Genomic DNA, 12888 nt, shown 5'->3' with positions numbered 1-12888 from the left:
GCCTGAATGCAACTACTCAGGCAGCTCGTGATTCAAAGCCAGCCCAGGAAGGAAACTGTAAGATTCTCTTCAGCAAGGCCAAGAAAGAAAAACACATAAAACAAACTGGTAGAAATGAAATGAGGTTATGAAGATTTTTAACATTCTCTGTTTTGTAATTGAACCGATCCCTTAGGGTGGTCCAAAGAATAACTTGAAATGTGTAGTCAGTGTTGGGTGCACAGATGGCTAGGTGTGCAGATGACTCCAGTAAAAATATAAACTAGGTTGGGTATTGCATACTAGCTGAAACAGGAGGATAGCCTGAACATCACATCTGAACTTGATGACTATACCCAGTATTTCTAGGAATTTATCTTCTCCTAATGAGTTACTTATATTAGCTCATTGATTTTTGTTTCTGCTTAATCACCCTCAGCCAGTTACACTGAATGTTTCAGAAGGAAAACAAAACTGATAAGGCTAAATTAAAAACCATATTGGAGCGGGGCGCCGGTGGCTCATGCCTGTAATCCTAGCTACTCAGGAGGCTGAGATCTGAGGATCATGGTTCAAAGCCAGCCCGGGCAGTTAAGTCCATGTACTTTTTTTTTTTTTTTTGTCGGTCATGGGGCTTGAACTCTGGGCCTGGGCGCTGTCCCTCAGTTCTTCAGCTCAGGGCGAGCACTCTACCACTTGAGCCACAGCGCCACTTCCGGTTTTCTAGTGGTTTTTTTAAAATTGGAGATAAGAGTCTCACGTACTTATGCCCGAGCTGGCTTTGAACCGCGATCGAACCTCAGATCTCTGCCTCCTGAAAAGCTAGGATCACAGGCATGAGCCACCGTGTCCGGTTGTGTCTGGCTGTTCCGTGAGACACTAATCTTCAATAAACTACTAGAAAACCGGAAGTGAAGCTGTAGCTCAAGTGGTAGAGCGCTAGCCTTGAGCTGAAGAGCTGAGGGACAGCGCCCAGGCCCAGAGTTCAGGCCCACAACCGACAAAAATAAAACAAAAAACATATTGGAGGCCGGGTGCTGGTGATTCCCTCCTGAATCCTAGCTGCTCAGGAGTCTGGGGTCTGAGGATTTCATTCAGTTTGAAGCCAGCCAGGGCAGTTAAATCTCTTATCTCCAATTAATCATTAAAAAGCAGGATCTGTGAGTAAACGAACAGGAAACAAACAAGAACCCGTAGGGACAAGCGCCCAGGCCCTAAATTCAAGTCCCAGGACCAACACCAGAAAGAGAGAGGGAGAAGGGGTAGAGGAGAGGGGGAGAGGGGAGAAGAAAAGGAAGAGTGGAGGGGGAGGGAAGAAGGGGGAAGAGGAAAGGAAAAGAAAGGACATTGCAAGGCTCTGCACGCCTCCCCCGCCCCCCCCCCCCCTCAAGTTTACAGTTCTCCGAGGGTGTACTTAAGAATTTTCCATTATAGGGGCTGGGAAGGTGGCTCAGTGGTAGAGCGCTTGCCTTGCATGCATGAGGCCCTGGGTTCGATTCCTCAGCACCACATAAGCAAAAAGAAAAAAGCCGGAAGTGGCGGTGTAGCTCAAGTGGTAGAGCGCTAGCCTTAAGCTGAAGAGCTGAGGGACAGCGCCCAGGCCCAGAGTTCAGGCCCCACGACCAAAAAAAAAAAAAAAAAAAAAGAATGGCTGGGAAGGTGGCTTAGTGGTAGAGTGCTTGCCTTGCATGCATGATGCATGCATGATTCCTCAGCACCACATAAGCAGAAAAAGGCAGAAGTGGCGCTATGGCTCAAGTGGTGGAGCGCTAGCCTTGAGCTGAAGAGCTGAGGGACAGCGCCCAGGCCAGAGTTCAGGCCCCATGACCAGACTCAAAAAAAAAAAAAAAAGAATTTTCCATTATAACCCTATCTCCGTGACCCCGCCGCTGGAAATCCCCGGAACACACTCCGCGAACCACCAGGCTAGCCTTCGCTCACGCCTTTCTTCCCACTCGCGGCTAGGCAGCCCGGTCCGGAGCAAAACCCAAACAAGACCCAGCTGCCGGGAGCGTGACGGTATCAGCTCCACGTCAACGCTCACAGCTGAGCCGGTTCCGCGCCGCTCAAAGTCGCGCGAGACTTTACGTGACGACATCGACGTCGACATCACGTCAAGCGCCAGCCACGTTCAGCGGAGACGGGAACAAGATGGCGATTCCGGGCAGGCAGTGAGTGATGCGGGGAGTTAGGGTTAGGCTGGGGAATGAGAGGCCGCGGCCACTGTGGTCTTTGACTGTGGAGTTAGAAAGGGGCTCTGTCGTCAGGGAGAGAGGCGGGACCAGGCGAGGATCCCGAACCACCTAGGCTCCCCTCCCCCAGACGCCTTCCAGGATGGAAGTCTGAAGTTTGAGGGAGAAACTTGTGAGGAAAGAAAGGAAGTTAGGCTGAGGGGCAGAGAGCGAGACTTTTCTATTTTCCAAAAGCTCGGTCTGAGGCCCCTCAGTCTTGCTTCCTACCCCGCGCTTGAGTTTCTCCCCGGTTGGCTGCTCTCAGGGGCCCTGAGAAGAGAGACATGGCTGTTTGTTACCTTACAGGCCTTCCTCGTTCTCCCAGGCAGAGGCTCCAGGCCTCACTTCTGTCCTCCTCCCTCCCTTCACCTCTTAGGAAATGTGATGAGACGCCACTGAACGGGGTAGGCTTAGAGGCCGTTTTGGGGGGTGTGTACGCTGTCGTCAAAAGAGACAAATCCTCTACGTTCTTGATCCGCTCCCTAACTTTTGATGAGGCTTCCCTGTGATGTCTTAAAGGCCAAAACGTGAGACCCTCAACGAGCTGAATCTGATGTGGTGGTTCTTAGTTGTTCTAAGACCAAAAAAAAAAGTGAACTTAATAAAAACTCTTCACTAGGGACTTTCTCCACGGCTATTTGGATTTCTCAGTTAATCTTTTAAAATTTGTTGTGGGTTACATTATCTCATAACTTCTTATCAGATGTAAGTACGCAGGGCGGGAGCCTAGCCGTTGTTTTGACTGATTGAACCAAGAGGATAATTTGCACTTCAGTTTTTTAAGGGAGAGGAACTAAGCTTTGCACCAATGGGTGTTTAAAAAAAACAAAACAAAACAACATTTCGGTCACTTTACCATCTGAGACATTTCTGAACGCTTCGTGGACTGTTCTTGGTAAAAAATGGTATTTGAGTTTTGATCCATATCCACAAAATAAATCAGTAATAACTATAAAACTATTTTAATTTTGAGGTGACTGAAAATTCAGGAAGTCTGTTATGAATTCATAGGTTACTTGACTTGTTTTGACTTGGTAGTTTTATCTGGAAGAAGTAGTGGATGTCTTACCTTTTTAACATTTAAAGATAATGTGTGATTTCTATTTCAAAAACAAATATGCAGGTATGGGCTTATTTTGCCAAAGAAAACACAGCAGTTACACCGTGTTTTGCAAAAACCATCAGTGTTTGGGAATGATTCTGATGATGATGATGAGGTAAGGGAACCTGTGTTCTATTGTTGTATTGTTGGAAATATAAAACTTTTAGAATTGACCTTGTGTTTTTGTGTTATTGCCTTTGTTAATACAGTGTTTTTCCAATAAAATTTACAGAATTTTCTGCATCAAGAAGAATGTTCATAGAAAAATTCCTCTGTTCTTTAATGTTTTATACGGTTTTTTTGTTTTAGTTTTTGTTTTTGTTTTGGTCCAGTCATGGGGTCTGAACTCTGGGCCTGGTTGTCCCTCAGCTCTTCAGCTCAAGGCTAGCGCTCTACCACTTGAGCCACAGCACCACTTCTGGCTTTTTTCTTTTTGCTTATGTGGTGCTGAGGAATTGAACCCAGGGCCTCATGCATGCAAGGCAAGTGCTCTACCACTGAGCCACCTTCCCAGCCCCTATACGGGTTTTTTTTTAAGTTACATTTCATTATTTACACAGTGCTTTCAGACAACTAATACTGATGTAACAAATTTGTTAATGTAAAGATCCCTAGGATTAAATTATTAAGGTATTACCATTTTCTTAGCAAAGTAGTTTCTAGTTTATTAACTATGTTCTAGAACAGGTTTCCAACCCTGTCAGTTTATATGAAGCATACAAAACCATTTGGTATGATGAGACATATACATAATGCTTCTTTTTGGCTGCCTTTGTTCCCTGTGGCTGTATTGATAATTTTTTTACAGCCTGAAAATGATCTTATAAACATCCTAATGGCCTTATCAGGAAAAAGTTTCCCCACTTCTGCTAGTATGACCCTGTAACAGGGTTTGATTGTCTTTTTTAAGCTGGTCCTGTCCTTTGAATCCTGGGCCTGGCTGGTCCCTGAGCACTAAGTGATAGAGGCTAATCCTCTATCACTTTGAGCTACAGCACTACTTCAATTTTCTGATTTTTAATTGGAGATAAGAATCTTGAGCTTGGCACTGCTGGCTCACGCTTGTAATTCTAGCAGCTCTGGAGGCTGAGCTGAGGATCTTGGTTCAAAGCCAGCCCGAGCAGGAAAAGTCGGTGAGACTCTTATCTCTAATAAACCACTTAGAAAATCAGAAGTGGCTCTGTGGCTCAAGTGGTAGAGTGATAGCCTTGAGCCGAAGAGCTGAAGGATAGAAAAAAAAGTCTGTGGACTTTCCTACCGAGGCTGGCTTTAACCTGCAGTCTGGGATAGCACCCAGGCCTTGAGTTTAAGCATCAGGACTGGCACAAAAAAAGAAAAAAAAAAAATTGAATAGAAGTAATTAGTAGGGGCTGGGAAGGTAGCTCAGTGGTAGGGTGCTTGCCTTGCATGATGAGGCCTTGGGTTTGATTCCTCAGTATCACATAAGCAGAAAAAGTTGGAAGTGGCCCTGTGGCTTAAGTGGTAGAGCACTAGCCTTAAGCTGAAGAGTTAAGGGACAGCACCCAGGCCCAGAGTTCAGGCCCCACGACCAGCAAAAAGAAAAGAAATTAGTATAGTTTGATTATAAGAAATTAACAAACGGGGTTGGGAAGGTGGCTCAGTGGTAGAGCGCTTGCCTTGCATGCTTGAGGCCCTGGGTTCAATTCCTCAGCACCACATAAGCAAAAAGAAAAAAGCCAGAAGTGGTGCTGTGGCTCAAGTGGTAGAATGCTAGCCTTGAGCTGAAGAGCTGAGGGACAGTTCCCAGGCCCAGAGTTCAGGCCCCACGACCAGACCAGAAAAAAAAAAATGAACAAAGGTACTAGTTAGTTAAATCTCTAGTACTGTATAGGCATATATTTTCAAATAGAATATTGAAAATTTTTGAACAGAAATTTCAAATATTATTTTCACATAGAATATTGAGAAATATTCCTAGTTCCTGTTGAGTGTTTAATTTTTCCTTGATATGTTGTTTCAGCAGTAAATATTTAATACCTACTTTAAGTTAAGAATTGTTTAGTTTTGGCAGAGTACTGGTGGCTTATGCTTGTAGTAGCTACTCAGAAGTCTAAGATGTAAGCTAGCTGGAGCAGACAAATCCTCAAGACATATCTCCAAGCTGGAAGTAGAGCACCAGTTTTGAGCATAGACAAGCAAGAGCTTGAGGCCTTGAGTTCAAGCTCCATATATTGGTGCGTGCGTATGCACACACACACACATATACACACACAGACACAATTACTTTTGTCACTGTAGCCAATTGTTTTATTCTGTGTGGTCCCTTTACGACAGTTTTGTGAGAACTATGTACACATGTCAGCAGCTTAATAGTACTTAAACTTAATGATGCAGCAGCAGTGTACATTTAATAGAATTACAATGCCGATTCCAAAACTGATACTCCTATTCTGTCTTGCCTTATTTTAGTACAGTTGTGAAATGTTAATGGGATATAGAGAATAAATGGATTCACTTAAATACAGGAAAACAAAAGTGGGAATAGGCATTTAAACAGCTTTTCAGGTTGGTTTAGATTTAAATGAGTGAAAAGGATAAGAGTGAAGATAACTTCAACTGTAAGAGAACAGCAAGAACTACATAATTTAGGGAATAAGGTGGTTAGAGAGGAAAACATGGTTGCAAAAGAGTTTATTTTTTTTTAAACTGGATTGGTGTGGTTGTGAACTACTTTGTATGAAATTTCAAAGTAGTTCAGTGGTGCAAAATCTCATTTGAACCTTTAGAGATAACTCTTGAATTGTGAAGCACAGAAGAAATGAGGCTGAGGCAAAAGACTCCCACCTGCCATTTAGTGGTACCAGGGTTTGAATTTAGGGCTTCTCACTTGTGTATAACAAGTGCTTTGCTTCACCTCCAAACTTATTTTTCCACTGGTAATTTTGCTCAGGTGTGTACCTGAGCCATACTCTACCTATTTTAGGTTTCCTGGGATCACTGATGCACCCCCTACCATTTCCAGTTTCCCTCTGTAAGGATTGAATTTCATGTACTTTTCTGCCTGGGCTGGCCTGTAATCTTAATTCTCCTGTTCTTTGCCTCCCAAGTAGCTAGGATTATGAGCATCAGTCACTGGCACCTGATTATCATTTGATAACTTTTTTGGCAGTGCTAGAGTTAGAATTTAGGACCTGGTGCTTGCTAGGCAGGTGCTCTCCCATTAAGTTACTCCTCTGGTCCTGTTTTTTTTTTTTGTTTGTTTGTTTGTTTTGCTGGTTATTTTTGGAGTAGCAGTTTAGTGCCTGCCTGAATCTTGATCCACCCTTGTTTCCCATAGATGATAAGCATACGCCATCACATCCAACTTCCCCATCTTCCCTCCCCCTGCAGACATGGCGTCTTACATGGTTTTCTGCCAAAGCTGATCTAAAGCCCCAGTCCTCCCAATCTCATGCTCTAACATAGTTTAAGATGACAGACAAGCACCGTTGTGCCCACTTCTGGATTCTAGGGCATCTTTCAAACTTTTCTACCCAGACTGGCCTTGAACCACAGTCCTCTCATTCTGAGCCTTCCAAGAGTATCAATAACCCCTGGATTGTAAAGCACAAAGGAGAGAAACAAGGCTGAGGCTGGAGAATTGAGATTTTGAGGCCAGCCTGGGCTACACAGGAAGATCCTGTCTCAAAATACAAAATGGTGGGGTAGTCGGAGTGAAGAAGGGCTTAAAATTGAGATGCTTATTAAAAGTCTTCTATAATTCTGATTTTGTTGGTTCACATCTGTAATCTTAGCTACTCAGGAGGCTAAGATCTGGAGGATCAAGGTTTGAGACCAGCTTCAGCACAAAATAACCATCAAAAAGCAGAGCTGGAGGTGTGGCTTAAGTGGTGGAGCATCAACCTAGCAACTTCAAGGCCATGAATTGAAACCCTAGGATTGCCAACAAAAAGTTTTAAAGTACAGATAAGAGATGAGAGTTTTAACTACAATGATACTGGTGGGAATCAGGACAAATAGAAAAGATAAAGAAATAACTCAGAAGCTAGCTGGATATACAGGAAAGATGGGTTGAATATTCAAGGATTTCTAGTCTATCTAAGTTACTAAGAAAGTTAGTGTATGATAAAGAGGAAGCAAATTGATACATAGTCTACTTCTTTCAGCATAGTGGAGAAGTAGATACTTTTTTTTTTTTTTAAATGGTTGTGGGGCTTGAATTTTGGGCCTGGACGCTGTCCCTGTGCTCTTCAGCTCAAGGTGAGTACTCTTACCACCTAAGCCACAGTGCCAGTTTTCTAGTGGTTAATTGGAGATAAGAGTCTCATGGACTTTTCCTGCCTAGGCTGGCTTTGAACCTCAATCCTCAAACTCTCAGCCTCCTGAGTATCTACAATTACAGGCATGAGCCATCAGCAACCAGCTAGACACATTTTTTTTTTTAAATTAACATTCCTGGGGCTTGAACTCAGAGCCTGGGCACTGTCCCTGAGCTGGTTTTGCTCAAAGCTAACACTCTACCACCTGAGCCACAGTGCCACTTCCAGCCTTTTCTGTTTATATGCTACTGAAGAATTGAACCCAGGACTTTATGCACGATAGGCAAGCCCTCTACCACTAAGCCACATTCTCAGCCCCAACAGGGTTTATTGTTGTTGTTTTTTAAAAAACGTTCTTAGGGGCTAGGAAGGTGGCTCAGTGGTAGAGCGCTTGCCTTGCATGCATGAGGCCCTGGGTTCGATTCCTCAGCACCACATAAGCAAAAAGAAAAGCCAGAAGTGGCGCTGTGGCTCAAGTGGTAGAATGCTAGCCTTGAGCTGAAGAGCTGAGGGACAGTGCTCAGGCCCAGAATTCAGGCCCCATAACCGGACCCAAAAAATAAATAAAAATGAAACATTCTTAGATTTCATCCTGCTCCCCAGTGCTGGAGATAGATCTCAAGAATTCTGGGAAAATGTTCTGCCACTTTACTATACCTCTATCCCAGAATGTTTTATCCTTAATCCTAATGCAAGGTTATTATTTTGAGATGCATAGCTGGGTGCTGTTGTAATCCTAGCTTCTCAGGAGGATGAGATCTGAGGGTCATGATTTAAAGCCAACCTGGGCAGGAAAAGTCTGTGAGACTCTTATTTCCAGTTAATCAGTAAAACCAAATATGTAGTTACAGCTCAAGTGGTAGAGTGCCAGTCTTGAGTGAGGCCCTGAGTGCACGCCCCAGTATCAGTATACAAGAAAGGCGAAATCCAGAACAACAAACCTTGTTTAGCATAGTTTACTTAGCTATAAAAAAAAAAATCTGATGAGTCCTAGCTTTCCTAGTAACTGAGAAATCTTTTATTCAAATATGTTGTTTAAATATTTGTGAGGTGTAAATGTTAATTTAAAGGCTTTAGTAAGTATTTATTTTAGTATAATAGGGTTAAAGTATGGAGAAAGAAACATTTCCTATCTACTAATGCAAGAAGTGGTGCTTAAAGACTCTTAATGTTAAAAAAAACAGTGTATCTTTTTATAACCAATTTAAGCAACAATAAATTATGAGTGCTTTGGAAAATACAGGGAAAGGTACTTCATAATTCCTTTATTTCAATTGTAAAAGTGATGTATAGAGGGGTTACAGTTACACAAGTCAGGTAACAAGTACATTTCTTGTTGAACAGTGTTACCTCTTCCCTCTATGTAAATTCTTTTGATACACATTTGCTGTACCTGTAGAGTACTGCTGTGAAGCAAAGCTTAAAATAGAAACAACAAAAAAGCAGTTCAGCAGAAGCAATTGAGAACCTGTATTTTAGATCCTTCTTTTATTCCCAATAGTCCAGCAGAGGGAGCCCTACTATACAAGTTTTATTTTCTATGTGCTTATATTTAGTTTAATAGAAAAATAGGCCCAGTGCCAGTGACTCACACCTGTAATCTTAGCTACTCAAGAGGCTGAGGTCTGAGGATCATGATTCAAAGATAGCCTGAGCAGGAAAAAGCTGTGGCTGTGGCTCAAGTGGTAGAGTGCTAACAGAACTTTTGATTAGTTTTTTTTTTTTTTAAAGATTATCAGAATTAATTTAGCTATTTAAGAAATGTAAAATAGGACAAAGTGAGATGTCAAATTGGGACACTCAGATGACAAGGGCTTTGAAAAGGATTGAACTCAGGGCCTTTGTGTGTGTGTATATCAAAAAACACTTACATGATCTTATAAATGTGGATATTCTGATTTCCAGAGTCCTCTTTTACATTCATGCCTTCCTCTTTTCCTTTTTAAAGTGTAGATTCCAAAAGTGAAGGTGGTAAATGCAATATTTGTCTTATTTTGCTTACCACCTCCAGTTCTATCGATTTTCTTTGTGATTGAATAAATAGTTCTTTTTTTTGAGGGGGGGGGGTACGGTCATGGGGCCTGAACTCTGGGCCTGGGAGCTGTCCCTCAACTCTTCAGCTCAAGGCTAGCGCTCTACCACTTGAGCCACAGCGCCACTTCTGGTTTTTTTCTTTTTGCTTATGTGGTGCTGAGGAATTGAACCCAGGGCCTCATGCATGCAAGGCAAGCGCTCTACCACTGAGCCACCTTCCTAGCCCCTCATTGTGGTTTTAATATGCATTTCTCTAATGACTAATGATACTGAACTTTTTCATGTGTTTAATGGCCATTAGTGTGTCATCTTTGGAGAAATATTTTCAAGTTTTTTGCCTTTTTCCTCCCCTTTAGTTGTAGCTCTTTATTCTGGAGTCCAGTCTCAGGAATAAAATTTACACATATTTTCTTTCATTCTGTGGATTGCTTTTTCACTCTAATGATAATATCCTTTTGACTTATTAAATAGTATCTTAAGTTTAGCCAGGCACTTGTGGCTCATACCTGTGACCCTAGCTATTCATGGGTCTGAGATCTGAGGATAACAGTCCAAAACCAATCGTAGGCAGAAAAATCTGTGAGAGGGGCTGACTGGGAAGGTGACTCAGTGGTAGAGCACTTGCCTTGCATGCCTGAGGCCCTGGGTTTGATTCCTCAGCAAAAAGAAAAAAGATGGAAGTGGCGCTGTGGCTCAAGTGGTAGAGTGCTAGCCTTGAGCTGAAGAGCTGAGGGACAGCACCCAGGCCCAGAGTTCAGGCCCCACGACTGGACCCCCCCAAAAAAAAAAAAAATCTGTGAGACTCTTATCTCCAATTACTACCAAAATGCCAAAAAATGGAGCTGTAGCTCAAGTAGTAAAGCACTAGCCTTGACTAAAAAAAGTCTGGTGAAAGTAGAAGGACCTGACTTCAAGCCCTAGTATTAGCAACAAAAAATAATCATCTAATTTTAGTCAAGTACTAGTTACCTATTTTTTCTTTGACTGCTTGTGGTGTCATAGCCAAAAAAACATTGACAAATCCTGTGTCATTAAGGTTTTTCAAGGACTTTGGTAGTTTTAGCCTTTAATACAGTTTGAGTTGATTTTCATATATGGTATAAGTATTTGCTGTTAAGTCCTACTGATCTGTAGTTTTCTTTGTTTAAAAATTTTTGTGCCAGTGCTGAGGCTTGAACTTAGGGCCTGGGCACTGTCCCTTAGCTTTTTTTGTGTGCAGGGCTCAGGCATAGCCACAGCTCTACTTCTGGCTTTTTGATGGTTAGTTAGAGATAAGTCTCATGGACTTTCCTGCCTAGACTGGCTTAGAACCAGTCTTCAGATCTCAACCTACTAAGTAGTAGAATTCCAGGAGTGAGCCACCAGTACCCAGTTTGTACTTGCCATATGTTATTATTTGATGCTGATTTAGCTTTCCCTCTTTTCCTCACCTCTACAATGACTCTCTAGTATCATGGAGAGCTCCGAGAGTTGTTGCCAAGATCTTTTTGATGTCTGCAAAGTAAAAAAACATTTCATTATGGCCAGGTGCCAGTGGCTCATGCCTGTAATTCCAGCTACTTAGGAGACTGAGATCTGAGGATCATGGTTCAAAGCCAGCCCAGGCAGGAAATTCCCCATGAGACTCTTATCTCCAGTTAACTACCAAAAAACCAGAAGTGGTGCTGTGGCTCAAGTGGTAGAGTGCTAGCCTTGAGCTGAAGAGCACACAGACAGCGTCCAAGCCCAGAGTTCAAGCCCCACAATCAAAAAAAGAAAAAAAATTCATTATATAGGTTGAATATTCTTTATCCAAAGTGCCAAGTACTGTATTTTTCCAAAATACTTGGGACCAGAGGTGATTTAGATCTTACTTTTTAGAACATTTGTATGGATATTCAGATGTTTGTGGGATGGGACCCAAGTGTAAGCATAAAACATCTATATTTCTTGTACCTTTAATACATAGCCTTAAAGTTACTTTATACAGTATTTTTAAATAAGCCTCCATTTTTATTGCAATCCTTTAAGATCAGGTGAAGAATTTTCCACTGTGCAACATACCAGCACTTAAAATGTTTTGGATTTTGGAGCATTTTAGACTAATACCAAGCCATTTTGTGGGTGGTTTTGCCTTTTTTTTACTCATATTCTCAAATATAAACATTCATTCTTGCTAATTTTTCTGTAAGTACACTTGTTTTTTTGTTTTGTTTTTTAATAAGAATGTGGTAAGGCTGGGTGCCAGTGACTCAGACCTGTAATCCTAGCTACTCAGGAGGCTGAGATCTCAGGATTGAGGTTCAAAGCCAGCTCAGGCAGTAAAGTCCAGGAGACTTTTTTTCTTGGTTGGTCATGGGGCTTGAACTCTGAGCCTGGCTCTGTCCATGGATTTTCCTGCCCAAGCTGACTTTGAACTGTGATCCTCAGATCTCAGCCTCCTGAATAGCTAGGATTATAGATGTGAGCCATTGGCACCCAGCTTGTGAGACTTTTTTTTTTTGGTCAGTTGTGGGGCTTGAACTCTAGGCTTGGGCACTGTCCCTGTGCTCTTCAGCTCAAAGTGAGCGCCCTACCGCTTGAGCCACAGTACCACTTCCGCTTTTCTAGTGGTTTATTGGAGATAAGAGTCTCACAGACTTTCCTGCCCCGGCTGGCTTTGAACTGTGATCCTCAGATTTCAGTCTCCTGAGTAGCTAGGATTACAGGGGTGAGCCACTGGCGCCCGGCCTATGAGACTCTTATCTCCAATCAACCACTAGAAAACTGGAAGTGGCGCTGTGGCTCAAGTAGTAGAGGACTAGCCTTGAGCTGAAAAGCTGAGGTATAGTGCCCAGGCCCAGAGTTCAAGCCCCATGACCAACCAAAAAAAAAAAAAGGAATGTGACTCACTTTGATAGCATGTATACTACAATTGGAATGACACAGAGATTAGCATGGCCCCTGGATTACATTCCGATTCATGAAAGGCTCTATATTTTTTAGCTTTAAAACGTAGTTAAGTGTAACATAACCTCCTTTTCCCATTTCCCGTTTTCCCCTTTCCCCTTTCACCTTCTTCCCCTTCTTTCTTGTACTGGAAACTGAACTCGAGGTCTCTAGGATCCATTTGAGGCTTGACTCAAATATTTTTGCTTTTAGTTTGTTTTTCAGATAGTGCTTCATACTAACTGCTTGGGCTGGGATTGAACTGTGATGTTCCTACCTCCATCTCTTGAGGAGTTGAGAATAGAGGCATGCACCATCACACTTGGCTTTTTATACTCTTTTGACCTTCAGGTCT

General features: G+C 42.5%; 1 protein-coding gene and 1 pseudogene across 1 annotated transcript in view; both read left to right on the top strand.

Annotated features, from left to right (window-relative positions):
• The first annotated feature begins 2056 nt into the window (after positions 1-2056).
• Positions 2057-12888, top strand: part of Nsrp1 (nuclear speckle splicing regulatory protein 1) — a 42293-nt gene continuing 31461 nt past the window's right edge. Inside the window, exons 1-2 of the mRNA XM_042693787.1 lie at positions 2057-2150; positions 3334-3427. Coding sequence (XP_042549721.1) covers positions 2131-2150; positions 3334-3427 — 114 coding nt within the window. The 5' untranslated portion in view covers positions 2057-2130. The remainder of the gene's footprint in view (positions 2151-3333; positions 3428-12888) is intronic.
• LOC122120592 lies at positions 12489-12587 on the top strand (annotated as a pseudogene).

The sequence above is a fragment of the Dipodomys spectabilis genome, unplaced genomic scaffold, assembly GCF_019054845.1.
Source record: "Dipodomys spectabilis isolate Male_0828 unplaced genomic scaffold, ASM1905484v1 ptg000004l, whole genome shotgun sequence".
Lineage (NCBI taxonomy): Eukaryota > Metazoa > Chordata > Mammalia > Rodentia > Heteromyidae > Dipodomys > Dipodomys spectabilis.
Note: the sequence above shows the minus strand (reverse complement) of the source record. Positions and strands in the feature narration are given on the sequence as shown.